At 44.6% G+C, this 24,212-nt stretch overlaps 2 protein-coding genes across 4 annotated transcripts in view; one reads left to right on the forward strand and one right to left on the reverse strand.

Moving 5' to 3' along the window:
• TPP2 (tripeptidyl peptidase 2) overlaps window positions 1-13,159 on the forward strand; it is a 69,224-nt gene extending 56,065 nt beyond the window's left edge. The window contains exons 25-30 of one of the 3 annotated variants that reach the window (XM_082859717.1): window positions 1,719-1,870; window positions 3,205-3,301; window positions 4,299-4,429; window positions 7,884-8,091; window positions 10,255-10,374; window positions 12,145-13,159. In XM_082859717.1, the coding sequence (XP_082715843.1) occupies window positions 1,719-1,870; window positions 3,205-3,301; window positions 4,299-4,429; window positions 7,884-8,091; window positions 10,255-10,374; window positions 12,145-12,234 (798 nt within the window). In that variant the 3' untranslated portion in view covers window positions 12,235-13,159. Of the gene's footprint in view, window positions 1-1,718; window positions 1,871-3,204; window positions 3,302-4,298; window positions 4,441-7,883; window positions 8,092-10,254; window positions 10,375-12,144 lie in introns of those variants that run through there. The other 2 variants (XM_082859718.1, XM_082859719.1) reach the window with 2 other exon arrangements.
• Window positions 13,160-15,961: 2,802 nt separating this feature from the next.
• Window positions 15,962-23,715, reverse strand: METTL21C (methyltransferase 21C, AARS1 lysine; the record flags this gene model as incomplete). The annotated part of the gene is made up of 4 exons (XM_082859446.1): window positions 15,962-16,356; window positions 17,475-17,592; window positions 20,402-20,553; window positions 23,607-23,715. 4 exons carry the CDS (start codon window positions 23,713-23,715, stop codon window positions 15,962-15,964), a joined length of 774 nt encoding a protein of 257 aa, XP_082715572.1.
• Window positions 23,716-24,212: the final 497 nt, after the last annotated feature.

The raw sequence follows: 24,212 nt of genomic DNA on the forward strand, positions 1-24,212 counted from the left end.
AACGTTTTAAATGTAAACCTAAAGATCGAATTTTAGAAATTGTCTTAATAAATAATGATTTAATTAGGGACACCTAGTTATTGTGCCAGGAACGGATCTAGCAACTATAACAGGTGATTTCATTTCCCAGATCCTGCATTACTTTTCACAAGACTCACGTGCTAATAAAATAGACACAAATAGGTGTAGTTACACTTGCTCTCTTTAAAGCAAAACTTCTCAAAAGGACCATCCATACCTGTTTACTTCTCACCTCCCTCTCGGCCTTTACCCTCCGCCCTCCGCCCCCCACCAGCCTCCCCTGTCGCTCTTGCTCTGTGGGCAGTCAGCGGCCACTGTGCTGTCAGGTTTGACAGTTACTTCTCCCGCCTGACGCCGCCTTTCAGCTAGCTGTCACTAGCCGCTCACGCTCGATCTTCGTGCTGGCTTTTCCCGGGGCTGCCGTGACCTCAGACTCTCACTCCACAGTGGAAAGCTTTGGACCATTCCTGGGCTTGCTCTTTTCCCCCTCCCCCACCCCTGCTGGTCTCATTCAGCCCCTCGTCTTAAATACCACCAGCAACCACCATCGGTCCTGCCTTCCCAGGACATCTCATGTCCCTTTATTGCTTCCTTTTCTGTAGCCTGTCCTTTAGTTCCAGGCAGTGTCAGGACACCTGGGTCTGTGTCCCAACTTGTTTTCTCTTTTTCCACTTTGGCCTCTATCATCCATTCTCCACGTAGGTAGTATCAAGAGTTATTAAAAAAAAAAAACACCAAAAAAACAAAGTGTTTAAACAAAAAGCAAAAATCCTTAATCATGTCTGCCTTGCATACAGCTCTTCCTGTGGCACCTAGAATAAAACCTGTATTTTTTTACCCGTACTCTGTCAGCCCTGCTTACTTACTGTGGCCGCTGCCCTTTCTCAGAACCTAACCCTGTGCTTGCTGCACACCCCCTCAGGTTTCTGCAGGGGCTTGTCTTGTCCCCGCACATCTCTTCCTCTCCTCGTTTTGGTTATTCAGGTTCATTGAAGTTTATTCCTTGAGATCACTGAGGCGCCATTAGAGTGTTTCCATGACCACTTTGTCTGCATGGGTCCCCCCTTACCCACCAGTCACGCTCTATCCCCTTACTCTATTCTGTTGTCTTCGTATCACGTGTCGTTTCTGAAGTTGTTTATTTACCTACACATTTGTTGGCTGTCTTCCCAGAGGGTGAAAGGCCCTTGTCTGCTTTGTCCCTCACCTCTTTGGAGCTATTACCTTGCACACCGCGGGAGCTCAGTAAGTCCTGTGGACTGAATGAAGAAAGAAATTTCTCTTTAAATTTAATTAGAAAAGCAGATCTTTTCTTTTTCTTTAAAATTTAATTATTTTCTCTTCTCAGATGTAAAATGTGAAAGCTTAGTACGTTTTTGTAGTCAGTCTGTCAAGTAAAACTAAGAATACCAAATAACACTTAAATGGAGAAAAGTTTGTTCTTATTTCCTTGTTTTAAAGGAGTTATTAGAAGCATTAGCTTTAAAGTTTGGGAGAAAATTACTTTGATCTCAGATTGGAACTTTAGATGTATTTTGGCCCTTAGAATCTGAAATACAGTGTAGTACCGCTCAAGTGCAGCCGATGTTACGTGCTGTTCGGCTATTGAAGATTTTTTTTTCTTTTTTGAAGATTTTTAAATAAGGAATATTAAGCATGTTAATCTAAGACTGTCTCTCCACGTTCATTTTTCACAGGATGTAATACCTGTTCATTACTACCTAATATCTCCACCAACAAAGACTAAGAATGGCAGCAAAGACAAAGAAAAAGATTCAGAAAAAGAGAAAGATTTAAAAGAAGAGTTTACTGAAGCATTACGAGATCTTAAAATTCAGTGGATGACAAAGTAAGTTTTAAATGAGTTTTAATCCTCTAAGCGTTTACTTTTATTTTCCCAGTTACAACAATATTGTGTGTGTATGCAAAGGCTATGTATTCAGATATGTTAACAGTGGATAGGACTGCAAGTGCTTTTAAATTTTCTTGTAATTATATTTAGTTTTTAATTCTCTTTTGTGATAAGAATTTTTAAAATTTTAATCCTTATTCTGATCTGCTCTTGGAAGAGAATTTTTTTGGAAGGTACAAAAAAGAAAATAAATCACTTTTTGCCCCCTTTCCAAAGATAATCATTGTCCTGGTATTATTAGTTGTCTCTGTATTTATACATGTAGCAGGTGAGTGATACTGTGTCCTGGTTTTCCAGTTACTATTTGATTACGAGCAAATTTAAAACAAACCTTTTTAAACCTCTGGAAATGATCCTAAGGACATACAGCAAACGGAGAAACATCTATTTAAGAACATCTACAAAAGTTCAGTAAGAAAAGTGAGACTCTGGTATGTGAGCCAAGGTCACTCTTCCCACTCCCAGCTCAGTGAAGCGGAGCCTCCTCCAGACTGGCTGCAGCCAGGACCGCAGGCTCCCTGTCCCCTTGGCTTGGAGGACTCTCCTGCTGGGAGGGGCAGGGGGTTGGCACATGTCGGCCGGCACCCCAGCCCTGCGGCCTGCTGCTGAGGCCAAGTTCTGGGTGAATTCCGTTGAGAGATGGGGGCTCTCTCCTGCTCAGCCCCCGCCAGCGACGCAGAGGGTCTGCCAGGTGGGCACTGCTGAGAACGCAGGCCCCGCCATGGTTTCCCGCCAGGTGGGGCAAACTGCGGCCTCTGCTCTGCTGCTGTTCCTCCCACCGTGGAGTCAGTAAGAACAGATGTAGTTTCTTCAGCTTCCCCAGCTGGGAACGTGGAACATCTGTCTCTTTGTTCATTCAAGACTTCAGATTCTTCCAAAACAGTGTAAATTTTCCTTCTTTGTAGGTCTTAGGCATTTCTAGATCTTTTAATCTTTCTTAACTGTTTTTGAATGTTTTTTTCCCTCCCGTTGATAAATCTAATTATAGCTGGTATGTAGGAAAGCTGTCGATGCTTAGTTTCATCTGACCATCTTATTGAACTCATAAATGAAATAGTTTCCAGTTTGATTTTTTGTTTGTTTTGTTTTCTTGGTAGCATATTTATACTGCCTGCAAATAAATACAGTCTTTGTCAGTAATTATATTTCAGATTGGTACCTTAGGTTATTGACTGGAACTTTAAAACAATGTGAAGTAATAGGAAAGACAGAAATTATTTTCTTTCTAAAAGAACTGAAATAATGACTGTTTCTCTTTCTTACATATGTAGGCTGGATTCTAGTGACATTTATAATGAATTGAAGGAAACATACCCTAATTATCTCCCTCTGTACGTTGCACGACTTCATCAGTTGGATGCTGAAAAGGTTGGGCGTGTTCGATTTTACTCTGAGTCTCTTATTTTGTTTGCAGTATTAGATGAGGTTTGCCTTTGGAATAAGGGGGCAGTCTTTGTCTTCTCTTCTTGCCGACTGAAAACGTGTCGCCTCAGATTGAATGTTCTGTTGAGCTATTTTCATTAAGCTGACTCAGGACTCACGTTTGGTCAGTGGGAGGAGAAGTAGATAGGAAACCCTAAGGGTGGCTTTTCTGACCTTGACCTGAAGAGCCGGGAGCAGAAGGCCATGGTCGTGGCCTGCTGGAGTCTCAGGCGCCTGCAGCAAAAGCGGAGCTCCTCTGCACTGCCTTGGCTAACTTCGTTTCTGATTTCTGAGAATTGGCTGTGTAGCTCCCAGCTGTCCTCAGTGGACCAGCTCTCACTGGGAGTCCTGGCTGTAGAAAGTGCTTGTGGCCATAACCAATCAAGAGTCACCAAGGGTTGAGTGTGAGCCCGCAGGCCTTGTGAGGAGCTGGACTGCTGAGGACGCCAGGACAGCCCGGGGCCCATAGTGAGACTCTGTTGCTTCTGTTCCTGTTTACTCTCATTTCGGAGGTTTCAGTAATAAATTAGAATTTGTCTCATCAGCTGGTGCTTTTTTTACTTCTGTTTTCATGTGCTGTGGGACTGGGGTAACATAGCTGATCACATTTCTGAACTTTTAAGTTACCCAAGGAAAGAGCTGCCTCTGTAGAAAACAGTTTATATTTCTGTGAACTTCATTATCTTGCTTATTACTCCATTCAGCGCCAGTGGGGGGTGTAGGGTAGGTATTTTCCCGTCTGAGCTCAGGTTTTCTAGAGATGCTGACCGTTGTAAAGGTCACACCAGGAGCTAGTGCGGAGCCCCTGGGCTGCATAGCCTACCTGGTCCCGCACCACGGGAGTCCTAACTCTCACGGGCATGACCGACAGAAGTGAAATGCGTCAGGAGGCTCATGGATACATCCATTTTTTTCTTATTTCTTCTTTTTTTTTCCTCCCCAGGAACGAATGAAAAGGCTTAATGAAATTGTCGAAGCTGCAAATGCTGTTATTGCTCATATAGATCAAACGGCCCTAGCAGTTTATATTGCGATGAAGACTGACCCCAGGCCCGATGCAGCTATTATAAAAAAGTACCTAACCAGTAAATACTCTTTCTTGCATCTCATTTCTTAGTTACTTTTTTTAATTATTGAAAATATCCTTCTTTTCTGGTATTTTTTATATCCTTATCATTGGAGTTACCGATTTGGGGATACTCCATCCTTAAATATCTTATAGTAATTTTCTCCAGTCGTTTAAGATTAAGCAAAAGAAAAGTCGTTTGCTTCCTCCACCATCAAGTGCTGTCATGGTGGAGAGATTTGAGTGGCTGTGATCAAGCAGTCCAGCCATTTGGGGGATATGTGTGAACTGGACACATGGAGAAGGAAGCACAGAGCACCCTGTAAAATTAATTTTTCAAGTGTTGATTGACCAATAGCATGACAGGCTCCAAATTTAGTTTATATGCTTATTAGTAAAGTGATAAGAAATCACATTGGCTTAAAGCCATTATCTGGCAACTTCAGTTTATGAAACTGGGTTTACAGTACTACTTGAGAACAAGGGTGGGGGGATTATACTTTTTAGCCTTAGGAAACTCTAACGTGATGTGTACAACAGACTCGTAGCTGGGTTTATGCGTTTGTAAGGCTCCATCCGTGCGAGAGTGTGGTTTCCGCTTGCTGGTGTGACAGTCCGGCGGCTTTCCCGTTCACCCTTCCACGAACTCCTACCATCATCTCCTGATAACACTCCCACACTCCCAGTACCAGTCTCCCCTCTGTCACTTTGGTTTATTTCCAACCCTGGGGGTCCTTAACTTACAAGGGTAGAAGTTTCCTCCTCTTAGCGTTATTGTAACTAATAATAAACTGAAACCGTGCAGGCTGCCTGAAAATATGGTAGTTTCCCTTAAAGATTCCATCTGCTTCTGTCAGAATTTTTTTTATATACATACAAAACGCTTGATTTTAAACTGCTAGAACTCTTGACCTTGCATCGTTTATACTGATATTACAGGTCTTAACGAATCTTACAAGCAGCAGTGTTCAAGCGGAATAAAATTTGTTCAAAATAGGTCCTTGGCCATTGTCAGCACCCTTTCACACTTTCCAAAGGAACCTTCTCGAAACATTGCTGTTTTATTGTTGCTAATAATAATAGTGGATGGTGCAGCCACCATTTATGAAATGCCAGTTATATACAAATGCCAGTTATATGCATTATGAAATGCCAGTTATATATATTATGAAATGCCAGTTATATACAAAGGATTAAATGGGGCATGGATTTCTCATTTCCAGCTGCTTTCGCTTAAGTCACTCGTTTCAAAAATTGCAAGATGGCCATTTTGTAATCTTAAAAATACTAACTTTTTGTAGGGGATCTAAGTTTTAATTAAACTGCAGTTTACTTAGTCCACTAAAGTATCTAATTGAAGTTACTTCCTAAAATGTAGCTATTACCATCTTGATCAGTCCCTAACTAACTTTGATTCAGAGAGATTTATTGACCAAGCACTGTATGTAGCACCACTGAGAGGGATGTAAAAAAAAAATGAACAAGACACTCTCTACTCTTAGAAAACATACAGCCTAATACAGAAGATGATAATTGCTAGATGGAATGTGATTAACAGTTATAATAGAGGGGCTTCTCTGGTGGCGCAGTGGTTGAGAGTCCGCCTGCCGCTGCAGGGGACACGGGTTCGTGCCCCGGTCCGGGAAGATCCCACATACCGCAGAGCGGCTGCACCCGTGAGCCACGGCCACTGAGCCTGCGCGTCTGGAGCCTGTGCTCCGCAATGGGAGAGGCCACAGCAGTGAGAGGCCCGCGTACTGCAAAAAAAAAAAAAAAAAAAAAAACTAAACAGTTATAATAAGTATTTTAAACTGTGAAAGACGATGGGAAGGAGAGCAGGGAAACCATCATGGATTAATAGGTATTTAATCCGAGCAGGTCAGTTCAAAGTTAGAAGAGGGTAGGAAGAGAACATTCCAGATATGTGGAATTTAGGTTATTGGATCAGAGAATGCGGAAATAGAAAGGGGTCTTAAAGGTGATTCAATCCAGGTCTGGCGAGTCCAGCACACCTGTCACCCCAGCTCGCCCTCCAAGCTCTGCATCCTGCAGCCCTCCTCTGGGCGGCCAGGACAGTCAGTCGGGATGCCGTAGGTGAGTGGATATCCAGACCTGCCCTGCCTGCCCAGTTGTGTTCCACGGCCCCCGTTCTCCCTCACAACGTGGGGATAACGCTTGACTGCTGAGGCTGCCGTAGAGCATGAGTGAAGTACTGCCGAGACGTTTCAGGCGCCGCCTGGCATCTAAGAGGTGGTGGGGTAAGGAGGGACTCAGTAAATGAAAGCCCGTCCATCCTTCTGTTCTGAAGTCCACAGTGACCAAGCACTTCAAGTCCCCAGAAACGCTTCCCAGGAAAGAGAGTGAGAGTTGGCTCATTTAAACTTTGAAACTCTTTGCTCATAAACTCTTGGGCATCTTTTAGGCATAATTTCATCTGCATTGCAAATGTATTAAGGTGGGTAACTTAGGTTGTAGCAGGTTATTGGCATTGTGTTGGGTTTTTTTTTCCTCTTCTTCTTATTTTAATTGTCTTTTGTACAAATTGTTGATTTTACAGTCCCAGCAGATTTCATAGGCGGCACGTTTTCACTCTGGGTCCTTCAGAATCATGCTTACCGGTAGACAGTTTGTTCATCCCATATCTGAGTGCCTCCTGGTCATCTTCTCAGCACTTGTAATCCTCGTCTTTAGACGTATCTGACAGGAGTTGGGCAGGATGCGTCAAATAAGCATTCGAGGGGCCGGTACTGTCCCAGGAGTGTAGGCTGTTACTGTATTTCATTCAGCAGCAATTTACTGAGTGTCTGTTCCGTGCCAGGCATTGTTCTGGGCATTGGAACACATCAGAAACAAAGCTGCCTGCCTGGAGCAAGGCAGGTGGCCCCGGCGATTAAGAGCAGGGGTTCCAGGACCAGCCGCAGAGCTCGGAGTCCTGGATCCGCCGCTCCCTAATTGTGGGACCTTGAACAGATCGCCTGATCTCTCTGTGCCTCGATTTCCTCCTTTGCAAAATAGAGGCAACTGATGGTCTCTTGCTCATAGAGTTATTTTGAGTATAAATGAGTTAATGTGTTAAAATGCTAGAGTAAGCCTTGTATTCCTTTGCTCTGTGTATGCGTGATAGTTCACGACTGCACAAGTATGTAATGACTGACATAAGAAGTTGAAACACTTAGAAGATACTGTTCTAAGAGTTTCTTAGCTGACAGAATTGACCCAACAGTCTTTCCCCTCTGTTGTGCATGGCATGCTGTTTCAACCGATCACAGGGATCCTAACTCATTTAATCTGTGTGTGGAACACAGTGGCTCATGTGTTGAGCAATGCAGATGTCTCTCCATGGCTACACCACATTCCTGCATTGTAAATCTTAGGCAGAGAAGGCATGAGGTTAATTTCGGGTGAGGCTGTGCTTTTAAAGATGCTCTCCTGATCTGTGGAATGTGTTGGTTTGGCACACAGTGACATGGACAAGCAGAAGTCGACGCTCGTAGACGCCCTGTGTAGGAAAGGCTGTGCCCTGGCCGACCACCTTCTCCAGACCCGGGAGGAGGACGGGGCTGCATCAGGCGACCTGGAAGGGAGAGAGGAGGAGGGAGAGAGCGCCCTGGATTCTCTGACGGAAACTTTCTGGGAAGCTACAAAATGGACTGATCTTTTCGACAGTAAGGTACCCTTTCTCCTTCTTGTTTCGCTGCAGTTCTTGGGGGTGCATCCCAGATCCCTTGTGCCCAGTGGGCCCGGCCAGAGAGGACGAGGATAAATGGAACGAGGCTGAGCTGGGCTCCGAAGAAGATGAGGTGCTTAGCGAGGCCTCCCTGGTCTTCCCGGCTTTGAAACCACTTGACTGTTGTTTGGTCTGTCTGCACAGTGGCTGGTGGACCACGCTAGCTGAGGAAACAGTTGGAAAGCGTGTGTGGCGGGCTTTTGGTTAAGCCATTTATGTATCAGCTAAAATTAAGGGCGTCTGAAAGCTGTCTTCGTACCTTCCCACACCTGTCCCTGTGCTCATTTGTCAGGGATGGAGATGGCGGTATTCTGGTTAGTTTAGATATTTGTTATTTCTCTCCAAACTCTTTAACTTCTAAATAACTATCATCTTGATTTGTACTTGATCAATTTTTAAAGCCCAGTGTAGAAAAAGTAACATTGATGAGCTTTTTGGGTTTAGATTATAAAAACATGTAAAATGCCTTCTAGCTCTCTACTATAATTCTTAACAGTAGAGATTATATAGCTACAGGTATTTGCCAGTCTTCCTTTCTTCTGGACGTAAAGGAAGAAAAAAGGAAATGTAATCAGTGGAATTCTTCTTCCAGCACAAACTGTGGCGGTTTTTTAGGAGACAGGTGCTTGTTTTCAAGATTAACTATGGTGATCGGTAGTAAAGACTTCTGAAGTAGGAGAAAATTCTTCCTATCTGCTTCAGGTTGTTCCACCTCAGTTCAGTAGTGCTTTTATAGAAGGAACTCAGTAATGTTCCAGAAACTGAAGGAAGCAGCACCAGAGGTTAAGAATTTGGATCTGAAATCAGGCCCCTGGAGCTTGGATTCTGCCCCTGTTGCTTTGACCTGTGTGACTGTAGGCGGGTGACCGAATGCTCATGTGGGACTGTGGTGCTGCGTACCATGGGATTTTATGAATGAGTATCACGTACCTGGAAGGACGTCAGCAATACTTGCTGTTACTACTAACAAAGTTATCTCGTGTCTGCTGTGTGCCAGACACTGCGCTCGCTGCTGGGAAGAAGATGAATAAGAGCCTGGTCCGGCATCAAGTCGATAGACACTTGATGAGCATCACAGTAAAGCTGTTATAAAGAATTCTGTTCTTGCCGCAGCGCTCTTATGTTAGGGGTGTGCATTATATCACCTGTCTGTTTACTGTGTCTGTAGTAACAGTTGTTGAGCCCTTTCCTTGTCTCTAGAATACAGGTAAGTGTGACAGGATTCCTTTCTTTGAGGACATGCTGCACATTCTAAAAGTGGAGACTAAAGATATAAACAAATGCTTACGAGTATTTTTGACAAATGCAGTAATTAAAGGTAGAAAACTTGTACAAAAGGAAGCAGTTGAAAGTAAGAACATGTTTATATAATATGACACTTCATTTGTTTACTTTTATCCTCTTTCGCAATTTTGGTAATTTATAGTGACTCTGTAGTTTTGTACGTCTAACTTGCAATTTTGTCATCACTTATGTTAGCTCTGCTTTCTTTTGCATAGAGGTATTTTGGTATGGATTCCAACAGCTAGTGATTTATCATAATAGCTTTCTTTCCCCAAATAGATTATCTGTTCTGTGGGATACCCAGCTCTTTTAAAGATGTTAATTGTTGTTTTAAAAAGTTGTTAAAATTTACTTGATGTAACATGTTCATTTGAAAAGCTACACTTCTGTTAAAGCCTCAATTCTTTCATTATTTTTCTTCTTTATTATTTTTTGTTTGATTTTTATTTATTTACTTTTGGCTGCGTTGGGTCTTTGTTGCTGCACGCGGGCTTTCTCTAGTTGCGGCGAGCGGGGGCCACTCTTCGTTGCGGTGTGCAGGCTTCTCGTTGCAGTGGCTTCTCTCGTTGCGGAGCACGGGCTCTAGGTGCACAGGCTTCAGTAGTTGTGGCACCCAGGCTCAGTAGTTGTGGCGCACGGGCTTAGTTGCTCCGCAGCATGTGGGATCTTCCCGGACCAGGGATCGAACCCGTGTCCCCTGCATCGGCAGGTGGATTCTTAACCACTGCGCCACCAGGGAAGTCCAGTTCTTTCATTATTAAAGCAATATGCCTTAAATTGTAAATATTTTGTAGATGAGCTGTATCTTGTTTTACGTTGTAGGTTTTGACATTTGCATACAAGCATGCCTTCGTAAATAAAATGTATGGGAGAGGCCTTAAATTTGCAACTAAACTTGTGGAAGAAAAACCAACAAAAGAAAACTGGAAAAATTGTATTCAAGTAAGTGATATTAAAATTGCCACTGTTGGGTATCATTTCAATATTGTAGAGTGACAAGATAGTTAGAAAGCCTTAACGGTAGTGATAAAACAGTACCAACTTTATCGTGACTAATTATTAGTCTAGTTAACATAATGTGAACTATAAAATAAATGCATGAAATGTAGTCAGTAAGCTGTTTAAATTTTTGAAACATTTTTCACTCCTGTCCAGAAAACCTATATTTTTAGCTTCTAGTGTTTTCAGCATAGGCAAAATGCATTGCATATTTTGTGTAGTTAGAAGACAGCTTTCCTTTATGAAGGAAGCAGATGATTTCTTTTAAATACGTGTTGGCTCAGTTCTAAAACAGTTGAACTTCTAGAGTTTATGTTTGATTTTATTCTTCATTTGACACGATAGGCCATTTTTTATTTTACCACGTATTATATGCAGGGAAGTTCTGTGGTTGAGCTCTCTGCACAAATTAAGTGTCAACTGTAAGAACTCACTGAACCCCAAGAAATTGTTTCAGCCTAGCCTTGCCTTTGTACACGTATAGTTGGTTTATGCTTAAAGGGTATATGGAGGTTGGGGTACGCTGGTCCTGCCAAAGGCGACTGAGGGTCTGGTCTTCATATTGAAGGTATTCTTTGGACGTAAAATTCACCTGTAGGTTCCTGGGGCAATTTCTGGTAATTAGAGTAAACTATAGGTTATCTTTACTCTCAGACCTTTTCTGTCAGTTCAAATTGTAAGACATTTCAAATTCACTTCTTCAGATCTTTGAGGAGGCTGAGAGAGCTCTTTCTGGAACTTAATGTCTTCTCATCACGTAGGCTGTGAACTGAGCTCTTACATTTGTGAAGCCCGCGATCCACCCAGATGCTCACACCAGGGGATGTTTCATAACTTGTCTCCCCTCCACTCTGCTCGCCTGCTGTCTGTTCTCCACACAGCAGCCGGAAAAGATGGCTTTAGACCCCTCCTGGTGAAGCTCCGTCACATTTAGAGTAAAATCCAAACTCCTCCCCGTGGCCTGTAAGGCCCGTGTGGTCTGGCCCCTGCCAGTGGCCTCTCCAGCTGCATCTCATATCACACTCCCGCGTCCTCACTCTGCTTCTGCCGTCCCAGCCTCCTCTCTGCTTGGCTGACACAGCGCACCCTTTCCCTCTCGAGGACCCAGCTCTTCCAGCTGCATGGAGAGCTCTTCCCCAGATTTTCACAGAGTAGGTTTCTTTTTGTCACTCAGATTTCAGCTTAAGTGTCACCTCAGAGATCCCTTTCTTGACCATCTCACTTCCCAGTCTGTATTATAGCAAGTTTTATTTTTACTATATACCTGATACATTTCTTATTATTTACTTATTTATTATCTGTTCATTAGCTTGCTGACTTTCTGTTTGGCTTTCCTGCATAGAACTTAAGTTTCCTGAAAGTGGGAAGTGAGTTCAGTGCTTTTTCCTAATGCCCAGAACAGTGTTTGACTACCGTAGGCACTCAGGAAGAGTGAGGGAAAGGAAACTAGGGTGGTCGGAAGGAAAGGAGCCAGTCATGTCAAGTCGATGGGAAGCCAGGAGGACAGAGGGAGGGAAGGCAGGAGGGTTGGCAGGGGTGATGATAATCGCCAGGATAGGCGGGTCGGGCGGAAGGAAGGTTGTGGGTGAGTTGATGGAAGGAAAGTTCTACCTGCTGCTTCTTTACTTACGACTAAATATTTAATACAGAATTTACCTTAAATGCTGAGCCTGAAACATCTGTTCTTTAATAATTGTGTGTGTTTTATTACAGCTGATGAAGCTGCTTGGATGGACCCATTGTGCGTCTTTTACCGAAAACTGGCTCCCCATCATGTATCCTCCTGATTACTCTGTATTCTAAAATAGGAACCAAGACTTTAAATTTTAAAAAAGTTTTATAGTGAATGGATATAAAAACAAATTTGTGGCATTTTTAGTCTAATGCATGTTTTCATCTGCTATCAAATACTGATTATTAAAATGATGTGTATTTATCAGAGAATTTGCTGGCGTGTGGCTTAATACATGTAAATCTAGACCTCTGACATCATGGTGTTTTCTTAATGCCTCACATTGCTGGCAGCGGGCTGTGCCCTGGCTGCCAGCACCAAGGACTTTCAGTTGGGTTGCAGCTGTTACATGCATGAGAGGTTTTGAACAGTAACTTTTAACTGCAAACCTATAAAATTCTATTTTTTATTTTATAAATGAACAGGGTTTTAACATGCGCGACTTTAATTTTTTTCAATTGTATGAAGGCCTTAAAAAAGCTACATTAAGCGTAGCTAAAATTATTTATTAGACTAAAAAGTAACAGAACTTCATTTCCAGATTTTTTTTTTTTTTTTTTTGGCAAACGTTTACATTCAATTAAGGGGAGAAAATAAAACCGGCACTAATAAATTTGTGGCAAACGCTGGAGCATAACTGCTTCAATCAGTCTTCATCTTGGAGTTATTTCAGGCCAATCATTTTTAACATCTTCTTGACATGCAGAGCATCAGAATGAACTAATAATACATGTATAAGTGCCAGACAGCTTAAATCTGTATCAGGTATTGTAAAGATACATATATGGTATGTTTATTAAAGTTGAAATAATGTAAACACGTGAATAAATGTGCAAACCCAAGATCGCAGTACACCATATGCACTCTCATACCTTAATTTTTTTATAAATAATAAAAGTGAATATTGAAGGTTCTTAAAGTTGGTCTTAATTTTTCATAAATAAAATTTGGGGTTAGAACAGAAATGAATAATACATTAAATCCATAGACAAAAAATTCAACATGAAATAATTTATAATGTTTCTTATAGGCTTGCAATTATTTGAATATATTTCCGAATCTTATTATGTGATTAACTTTTGTGTAGGTTTAATTTTTTATTTTTATCTCTCTGGCTACTATACTTCTTTCATCCTTCCTCCGTAAAATAAGCACACGTAGACAATATTAAAAGGCCTCTACTGTCTTATAGCAAATATGTTTGTGTGTGTATGGTTTTTAAATCTTCCCTTAGAATTTACTACTGTAAAAGGCCTACCAGAGATCTGGTCTTAGTCATTCGTGACTCTTTTTTGAGTAATTGGCTCCTTTATCTGATGAAGACGTTAGACCCTTTATGAAAAAGTGCACATATGCACGCAGACATTTTGCACAGTTTCTGAGCCATCTAGAGTCTAAAGTGCACCCATGAACAACTGCATGCATGTTCTCTGACAAACACATGCTTTCACCTACGCATGGACAGGTTCAATCCAGTCAGGGAATTGAGATGCTCAGAAGGGGTAGGGTGGCTCCCCAGGGTCGTGCTGCTGGCTGGCTGTTAATTAGAGAACGTGTTTTACCACCGGGTTTGGCATCTCTGTAAGTACTACCTGCAGCACAGAGCCTCAGGGTCAGCCAGGGGTGAGCGCTTGGGTCCTCCCCAGGTCCTCCCCGAGGATGCATTCAGCCCCGCGATGTGCGTGGCTGGTACCCAGGAATATGACAGCTTTCTGAGCCCCTCTGGACATTTCCCAGCCTTTCCCTTTAGGCTTTTTAATTAGTCCCAACGGTTAGCCATCATCTAAGGCAGCCGCAAAATTGTACAGTTGCCTGTAATCCTCTAGACAAACCCCTGGGGAAAGGCTTCTCAGCCTGCGAGAGATCTGAGTCCAGTCAAAGACGGCCTTGCACATGGTGTTTTCTGGGGAACAGTCTCCAGGGATTGCCAGGCTGCTGGTTTTCAAGGCTGCCGTGGAGCGGGAGATGGCATGGGGACAGGGCCATTGAAAACGTCACAAAGCACACTGCTGTCTTAGCTGAGGTTCAGCCGTTTTGAGTGAACATGCTTCAGATTGCTACATGCCTTTGGTTAAGATTGCTACATGCTTCTGAGAATTTTTGTCAGTTTTCTCATGACTTTAACGGAGGAGAGAATTTTCAGAGGTGCTTTTTCACTGACAAAAACTTTTACCAGTTTCACTGAAATGACACCTTTTTTTAGAACATGCCTTTTAGTATCCAATTTTAGTGTAATTTTAAGGTTAGAAACTTCCTAGTAATAGATTGATTTTGAAGTACTACCTTCTGAGTTATGTCAAGATACAGTAAATTCTGGTATCCTTCAAATACCAGAAAATCACCATTGTTGCATTTCCCTAATTTCTCACTTTATTCTTCAGGGTTTGGTCTTTTCGCTATATTTTTTAATGTGGAAGGAGAAGTTAAGTCCATGGTGGGTTTTGGATGTACTCACAGTCCTGACTGGTAGTGAGAAGCAGTAGAATGAGGTACATGTCTGCAGGGGGAGGTGGTGAATAACAGCGCTTTTTAATAGGACGTGCAAGTACATCGTGAAAGTTCACAGGCAATTTTTTTTTTTTTTTTAATCTATGAGCCACATCCGGCTCTCTGTTGTAACAAGGACTTTTCTGTCCGTAATTACTACTTCTCTCTTTCAGTGGGGTGTAAGTCTTTCTCAGATAATGAAATTTTAGAATGAAGATTATTAAGTTTGCTGTGGAAATTAGAGATACAGCCACACACTGGCAAAGTCTGCTTTGAACGGTGATTCCTAGAAAGGTTGGTCCATGAGTGGTACCCGTGGTGAGTGATGCCGGGATCTGGGGCAGTGACGCCAAGCTGCCTTGTCAGCCCTGCTTTCAGGCTAGATTATTCTGTGCCTCCATGCCAACACATACGTTCCAGGAGAAGCCATCCCCGGCAAAACTATGACATTTCTGTGTGATTGATACAGGAGACAAAATGGTTCTTTATTTCTTTATTTTTATATTATAAAGTGGATTCTTTTTTTTTTCTTTAACTTTTTATTATATACTGGAGTAGAGTTGATTACCAGTGTTGTGATAGTTTCAGGTGGACAGCAAAGTGATTCAGTTATTCATGTACCTATTCTTTTTCAAATTCTTTTAAAAGTCGGGACAGTTTTCCTACTTCAGGTAATGGTGACCAATGTCTGCACCACACCACTGAAAACAGAAAGAGCTGGATAAAATAACTTAACTTCTGAAGGAAGCACTAGGGCTGGTGCAGAGTGTGTGGTCAGCACTAGTTCTGGGCCCCTGAGGTGACATCCGTTTTCTCATTCCAGCACTGTTTCCGTATTTTTCAGTTTTAATCAGTGTAAAGCCTAGAACTTGTTTTCCATCACTCTTTATCCTCTCCCTTTGCTACAGTTAAAATCTGTACAAAGTAGACTCTTCCGATTAAGATACACGGACCCTGTCAAGCTTATTTTCAAAAAGCAAGTGACAAAAGTATATTGACAGGTTTAAAACCATGCTTTCCAGCAGAAATAACGAGGGGAAATCCACTTGTTTGTTAATTTATTTGTGTAAAATTTATTTAACACTTAATTGAGACTCTCAGAAGCCAACAGAGCTACTTTCATGTTTTCATGTTGGTTGTGTGTATTTAGATGAAGCAGATGATCCTAAACTGCTTGCTTTGGAGAGTTGCTGTAATATTATGTTTATTCTAGTTATACAAGTTGTTTCCGTGCACTACCTTTGCAATCTTATAAAATTTCTAACACTGTTCAAAAGACACACTCATGTTTTGAAAGGTATCTTGTTTAATTTAGTCCCATTTTAGCACTCCTTTAAAAAGTTTGATTGATGACTCTTGAAATTCAGCCAAGAGTGTTGTGTCAAAAACCTGCTTGAATTTATCTAAAAATTCGTAATCGGTGCTGAATCTGAACTTGTTTGCCCAAAGCAACACCGTTCCCGGCTGGCAGAGGTACGCCATGGTGGCAAGCAGCTTGTCCAGGAAGTAGTGGTGGTAGACCACGTCAGAAGCCAGCAAGTAATCATAGTAACATGTGGACTTGGGGAAGTTCTGTTCCAGGCCCTCTCCCCACACCAGCTCTTTCACTTCAGGCAGATGTGCTGTATGGTTTCGTGTGTTCCTTAAAAGATTGTATTGAAGGTTCCCTAGGACGTCAGGCAAATCCGTTGCTGTGACTTGAGCTCCTAAGAGAGAAAGAGGAAACTTGTACGAATTACCTGGAACATTCGGGCAGCCACAGGGTACACATACTCTCAGGGAGAAATCGAACTGGGCTTCTCACCTTGGCCCTGGACCAGGGCCCTTCTCACCTATGTCCATATGGGCTGGATAATTCTGCTGGGGGACCCTGCCCTGTGCCCTGTAAGATGTTTAGCAGGGTCCCTGGTCTCCATCCACAAGATGCAAGTAGCACCTCCCCACCCAAACCCCAAGTTGTGCTGATCAAAAATGTCCCCCGACACTGCCAAATGTCCTTCATGGGGCAAAAATCACCTTTGGTGAAGAACAATTGAAATAGAATAACGTTCCCGTCTTTTAAGAAACTAAGTTAAACGGCGGTGCAGTTTTGAGAGGTTTCAGAATAATTAACTAAACATACCAAGATTCTTAGCGTTTGGTTACTGTCATCATTTATAATGTTTTTCCTTCCCAAACTGTCTTTATCTGAAGATTTTGGTTTTCTCTTACGTGAGGTGTCAGCACCTAGTTTTCTTTCCTAAGGGATGATCTAATTTGAATGACTCTCCCCCCTACTAAATGCATTAAGTTAATTTTTAGGCATTTTAATGCTAGTGATAAAGGTTCACAAAATCATAATTCCAGATTGGTTTTGATAGAAGAAGATCTGTAATAGTGTAGGCTGAAGTAGGCCAGACATACCCGCCTCTTGCCCAGCTCCCAGGACTCACAACTGGCATTTTGGGTATAAATCTGTCTTCACCTTGGATTCACTCACTTATTTTTTGTTTTTTTCCAAAACATCAGTTGTTAATAGTTGCACTGAAAAGCAGGGGACAGCATAACGGAGCTGTTTACAACAGGAATTCAAGAGTCACACCTTCAGAATTTCAACTTTCTCACGTGGTAATAATCAATGGATTGGACGAGTTAGCCTCTAAGGCACAGTTATCTTATCTCCGGATAACAGCAGACATTCTAGCCTGGACGTCTGGGTAGATTCAGTGAGTGCGATCATGGCCAAGCACCTAAACCGCAGCCCGTCACACAGTAGTAAGTGGTTATTATCACTGTTGTCACCGTAACCATCTTTTGAAACAAGGCCGAGAATAGACAGACAAACCTAGAATACTGGCCACGATGGAAACGAGGCCTGGTCCAGCACCGATTTCGAGCATCTTAGCTCCTTGGAGACCGAGTTCCTCTGCGTGTTCCTCCAAATACTGGCACAAAGCCATGGCCTGAAAAACATTCACAGTTGTCACCTGGACACTGGAAACCGAGGACCCTGTTCCCCACCGCAAGTTAAATACTCAAAGACATGTTAAAGAGTTTCAGCTTACTGGGGGCTCACAAGAATCAAAATATACGTGCAACGGCATGTTTTGACCTCTGGAATATGAACGCTGTAACATGCATCAGAGGAACTAGAGACACAGACTTGTGAAAGCGCCTGTACCAGAAGACCCTTGACCAGCCTCCAGGAACAGGAAGGTCAGCTCAGCTCTTCCAGAACCAGGAGACAAGGGGCTGCAGGGCAGCAAGCCCTTGCTTACGTTGTGTCGGGCCTCCACCTGCTGTAAGACTTGCGCTGTAAGCGGCTCCATCCCCTCCCTGCTGACTCCACCAGCGTTCAGGTTGCTCTGGACTTTGCCTGCTGCACTGAACAACTGCGTAGGAATTTTTCTCCTAAAGCAGTTCATCTAAGAAACGCTCGACTGGCTGGGCAGTGCTTCCCAAACCCTAGCGCACATGCAGGTCACCTGGGGCCTGGTGAAAGACGCCCTGGCCACGTGTGGTAGGGCTGATGGAGCTCAAGGCTGCATTTCTAACAAGCCACCAGCTAATGCCAGTGCCGCTGGCCCACACTTTGGGGGGTAGCAGCAAGGAGGTTACATCCTTTACACAGTAAAAAAAAAAAAAAAAAAGAAAATTTAGATCGATTTCTGTACAGAAAATCAAGGTCCCTTCCCATGTGAGCCAATGGGCGTCGGCTGGTGATGTCGCGGACTGGAGGGACTGGGGAGAGTTACTAGGCATGAGGGCGTTACCGGAGTTGGGAATGCGAACCCTGCAACCCTGCGCTGAAAAGGCAACATGAACGCTCTCGTTTGCACACACCTTTAGCCCTTGTCTTCGTGCAGGTGCTCTGGGCTCGCTATGACTCACTTTCTGTCTGGGGCCCAGGCTGGAGTAGGGGGCGGCGTGGATCGTATGAGACAGCCGCGCTCACGATGGCCTGCGCCAGGGTTGGTGGCAGCTCCGAGCCCGTGGGTCCCTCCCTTTCCTCCCCAGCTCCTCTCAAGGGACTCGAGGGCCAGGGACGGGGGTGGGGGGAGGACGGAAACCAATTCCCAATGGCACGGTAGGGAGGTAAGGGGCGTCAAGGGGCCCTGGGCGCTGGAGGATGAGTGAGAGGGGGACAGGCGGGACGGCACGGGTGCGGGGTGGCACTGGCATCCAGCCCATGGCAAGGAGCTCCAGAGCTGGGGACGGCAGTTTTGAGGAAAGGCCTTCTTCGGTTCTTGAGGAGAAAGGAGCATTATTCACTGTGTGGGATTTCAGGATTTGGAAGAGTGTCACCCAGAGCCACCAAGACGTGTGCTCTGAGGAGTTCCTGAAGGGGTGGCTGTAGGCGTCCTTCCTGAAGGGCCCTGCCCTGTGACAGGCTGGCCCGGTGGATGCCATCTGGGGACGGATCTTCTCTCGGGAACAGCTACATCTTTCAGCAGACACTCCCCCGCTTCTTAGTCCTATTAGCAAACTCCGAAAAGTCATCTCTCACAGCTGCTCTTGAAGTCGCATAAGGAAAGGGTGCTTCCCCACACGATACGGATCCTTCTGCCGCCTTCAGGAAACTGAGGTCCCGAGAAGGGCCAGGCTTTGGTGCATGAAAGGCTGAGGCCTTATTAAGAATAAAACAGTCCAGTGGACAAATCGTCTTTTTCCACTCCTGATTTCTGATCACCCAGCTCTGGGTGTCTGTTTGCCAAATATAGTCAGAAGCTGTGGAGAGGCGCTTGCTGGTTTCAAACTGGTTAAGCCAAAGAAAAACATTCAGCTGAAGGAAATCATACTTATATTAAGCATAACGGGTAAAAATCGAGCTTCCTTGGCTGGGGTCAGTGAGGGGGCAGCTCTAAGAGCCTGGAGCCCTTGGCTGTCCCTCCCCTGCCCCCCCGCTCCATCTCCCCCATCACTGGTACCCAGACTGCAAAGGGCGCTCCAAGGAACCTCTGATCACAGCCACGCGGCGGGCCAGCAGGTCTGCGTCACCCGGGAGTGAGTCAGAAATGCAGCCCCAGTCCACCTCCCCCAGCCTGACCTCCTGAATCAGAGTCTGCATTTAACAAGAACCCAGGAGGATTCCCATCGAAGCTAACAGTGGGGCAGTTCTGATCTGGAGCCCCTCCAAGCACAGGCTGAGAACCTCTGCAGTGGAAAGAACGAAGGCGCTGGCCTCCGAGGTCCATCGTCCCAGCCTGGTTCTGCACTGCGCCGCGCCAGGGGAAACAGTGCACTCAGCCAGAACGTAGCAGGCTTTCTGGTTCTGAATTCTGTGTTTTCCCCCATTTCAGCTCCATCCTCTGGGGACTGTTGCAGGGAGAGCATGAGATGAAGCACCACTTCCTAAGCGTTTCCACTGGACTGGCCGCACTGTAGAAGGCGAGTGAATACCCGAAGGTCTGTGGGAGAGGCCCAAAGGTGGCCACTACAAGATCTAAACTCTAAAGACTTTTTTCTGATTTTTTAACAATTCATATGAATTTTTCATCCTACTTCCCAATATCCTCAAGTTTATGTTAATGTGAGAAAATAATGTCTCAAGAAACATAGCATAGAGGAAAATCGTTGTTTTTAGGAAAGATGCCGTGTTTCTGCAGCATCTAGGTACACCAGCAACACCCCTGGGGGGGCATCCTTGGACCCTCAATTTGAGAAGCACAGAACGTTAGAGCACGTGGCAAGTCATCCAAGGCACCACAGTTGTACAAATTTGCTGTTCTCATCCCCAGAATCCCCGACGCCCCAATGTGACAGCTCCCTCACCCCTGGCCACACCACCGCTCCGTAACTCTCGATCGATTCTTGAATGACAATCCTCTTGCCTGCAAACCAATAGTACTCCTGGGTGTAGCTGGCGTAATTCATGGGAACAAATTTCTGGAGGCTTTGAAGCGATGGTTCTATCTTGTTAGAATCTGTGGGACAGAAAATTAAATCGGTTTCATTATTTGTTGATCCAGTGCAAATCTACACTCGGTACAGTTAGTCAGACGGGAAGAGACTGAGCAATCTTCCAGAAACAGAGGGGGGAATGCCATCAGTGACAGTGGCTGCAAACTAGCCCAAACTGAATGCTATGGGGTGACAGGGACATAACATTTCTATGGGACATTTTTATCACACGACGAAATGCCAAAGGATGCCCTGGGCCCTTCCCTCGACTTAGGAGCAGACAGTGCAGTGTCGATCCATCCCTCCCTCTGTTTTGGTGAGAGGAGGAAGCTAGGCCACCGCACAGAATGGCACGAATGAGCCATCTGCTTAAGGAGGACCAAGGCAAGCGTGGACCTGACTATTTTTGGGTCTTGAAGTGATGTAACATTCCCACATGTTGGCTGGAACATGTTCCTTAAGTCCTTCTACAACTGCGTCTCAAAAGGTGCAGGTCACCCAAAGACGAGCCAGCTCCGCAGTCCTGGAGGAGGTTGTCAGATGAGCTCCAGCTATTAAATTACTCTTCCTTAAATACTCCTTTACGCTCATGACCACTCAAGCAGCTCTCAGATGTCATATAAAATGAGAGGAAAAGAGCACCTGATCGGGGCTGACATCATGGAAGCCCAGAATGTCAAAGGTTTCGCAGGGGGTTTCAACATAAAAAGAACAGCGAGTAATAAGGTCAGAATGGGGACCCTGAGCACACGGAAGGGTCGTGCGCAGAAGATGGGGGGCTGCTGGTACCCTTGGGGAGAGGCGTTGGCAGCGAGGAGTCTGGGGGGGAACTTGCATGAGACCAGCCTTTGCTGCCTGAGCTCTGCCTGCGGATGTGTAACCAGGGATGGACTAGTGGAAAGGAGCATTCAGTGAACATCTGAAGGTCTCTAACCAGAAATACGCACTCAAGGAGGCAGGTGAGGGTGAGTGCAGGGTGAGTGCAGGGTGAGGGATAGGGGGCCTTTGAAGAAGCCTAATCAGGGGTCCACCCCTCAGAGTTCAGGTGAGGGTGATCTCCACCCGCACTGGACGGTTCTGTGCCACGGCTCTGCAAACGCTTTGCAAAGGGTCACAGCCAGAAGAGTCCAGAAATGTGGAGTGAACACTTAGAAACATTTACAACAACTTGACCATATCTGTTGAATCTGATTACGAAAAACCAAAGCTTGTATTGTGTATGTCTTTGTACTTCTTTTCATGTTGTTCCTCCAGAAATTCATTTGTGTTGCATTTTACAAAAAAGTATCCAAGTGGTCTTTGACCACAGTGTGGGCCAAATGACCAGTTTGTAAATTAGCACAGTGACGCCTGCAGCTCTCAGCCGTGGGTTCTGAGCTCCTGGAAGGAGAATTCTCTGTCCTGACCACAAAGGCGAGCTTCCAGAAACCCAGGACTTCCTTGAGCTTGCAAGAACCTGCTGATGAATAGTGGCCAAGTCCTGAGATGTCATCCTTCCCTGTCATGTGCCCCAGGAGAGGCTGTGGGGAGAGGAGAGGACCTTTGGTCCTCACCCACCTCTTATAAGGGGAAACAACCAACATCTAAAACCATGAACCTGAAATTTATCACTCAACAAAGGGGACCCAGCTTCTCCCATAGGCTGACAGGCTGACTCTGAGTTCTGTTTCAGAGAAAATAAGAAGGTAGAGGAACAGACCATCTTGTGCCCAGAAACTTTAACAACCAGCCTGGGGGCGGTGAGGAAGCACTGACGTGCAGGATTTGGCCATCACCATGGTGACAGCGCTCCCACAGTGGCCATCCCTGGGAAAGGGGTGAAGCAGCTCAGCACCACAAGCATTTCTACCACACGGATACGACATCCCTCAACAGCCTCAAGGGCACAGGTCATCATAAAATGTAGGAAAAGAATTCCTGATGAGACGTGAGTATTTATTACCTAAGTTTTTCATATACCTTTACCTTTTACATAATCCATTTCATTGTACGTTTGTATGACTTAAATTTTAACAATGGCCATGTTTAACAATCAGCTCGCAAAATTCCTGAAATGCAGGAGCTGGTACAGGCCATCTGGAATGAGGAGTGGGTACCGGGCTGTCCTCCTTACCTCTGAGCCTCTCATCACTGGAGCAGCCAGACCGTCAGGGACCCAGGCCACCTCCTGCCAGCTTCCGTCCCCTCGATATCACCCAGACCGTTCCTTCCTCCCTTCCTCCCACAAATAACCACAAATAAAGGCTAACTTTTCTCTCAAGACTGTAGGAAAAGTCTATGTGCTGATTTTAAGTGGCTCATCCTTTCACAAGATGACAGATCGTAAGCTGATGGTTGTACTCTCTGGATCGACATTGTAAAGAAACATGGGCATATAAATGTCCTCCATAAGACCATTTTTCCACGCTACAAAGATAAAAGAAATTTATGTTGATTGCACATGATTTTCAATTCTTGTATCTATGCTCGTCTGACAGTTTTAGAGACATCAGATTTTCAAGATAGGCAGAGTTGCATTTTTATGTAAACAGTTTAGGAAAAATGAATTACCATCCTGGTGTAACAGAGTTGGAACATAATTTTCCACTGTTGACTGTTAACGTTTTGAACGTTACATCTTGGCTCTTATGACATCATTTGTTATGTCTGTTGTTTATTTACTACTGATTCCCTGCCCAGAAAAGCAACACTAAAGGGTTCTGTTGTCATAATGGGAAAGTACACTTGACTTTACACTGATCCACTGAAGGATGCAGCTGCCAGGAATACATGTTGGCGAAAAGCAGGAAGGAATCTAGATTTCATTTCTCTTTTAAAAGTTCTTGTTACAAAAATCTAACCCTCTTAGATTTGGATAAAACAAAGTTTTGGTCTTTGATAGGTAAATAATAAAAACACAGGGATTACCTTTAGTGTCATGCTTCTGCTTGCATAAAGGCATTTTTCTACTAAGCATCATGATAAGAAAAAGATGTAGGGTTAAAAGGAAATGGATATTCTTGTGCCTGGGGTTCACTGCAAAACGCCATCCCCAAGAAAAGATGGGAGAAGATGTGGAGCTGAGGAAGGAGGTTACCTCCCGGGGGTCCGCTGCTGCCGTCTGTCTGTAGACCCTCCTCATCCGGGGGTCTCGGTGCCTCGTCCACGGACTGGGGCTGCTGCCCTGAGCGCAGACACGCATCCATCCCAGAGCCGCCAGGGAGGAGAGAGCTGGCCTGGACTGAGCGCTCCTCCGGGTCTGAATCGCCCAGAGCCTCTGCAAGGTGCAGCTTACCGCCTTAGCATCTGCTGAGCTGGAAAGAACACCTGCATTTCAGCTTAGTTCCCCGGGGCGGGGGCGGGGTGGGGAGAGCAGCTGCCCTGGGCGCTGCCATCCTGGTTTTGCAGAGCAGAGTGGAAGGAAACCATGACACATCATCACCCCACCTTTCCATCGCCTGGAGAAATGCAAAAGCAGAGCCACTGTAGCCAGACAGGTGCTGCCTTGCTGCAGTCTAAGGTGTATTTCTAAGAGCTTTTGGAACTGAATCTCCATGAAGAAGGTCTGATGCAGACGTACATATCTTCAAGGGTACCTTGTGGATCCAGGGTTAATGACATCACGGATTTGCCCCCAATGCGGGGCTGCTCCCTTCTCATCTGAGGCTTTAGCGCAAGATAGTAGAAAGCGCTGGGGGCTGAG

Source organism: Leucopleurus acutus (genome assembly GCF_964270905.1).
Source record: "Leucopleurus acutus genome assembly, chromosome: 18".
Taxonomy (NCBI): Eukaryota; Metazoa; Chordata; class Mammalia; order Artiodactyla; family Delphinidae; genus Leucopleurus; species Leucopleurus acutus.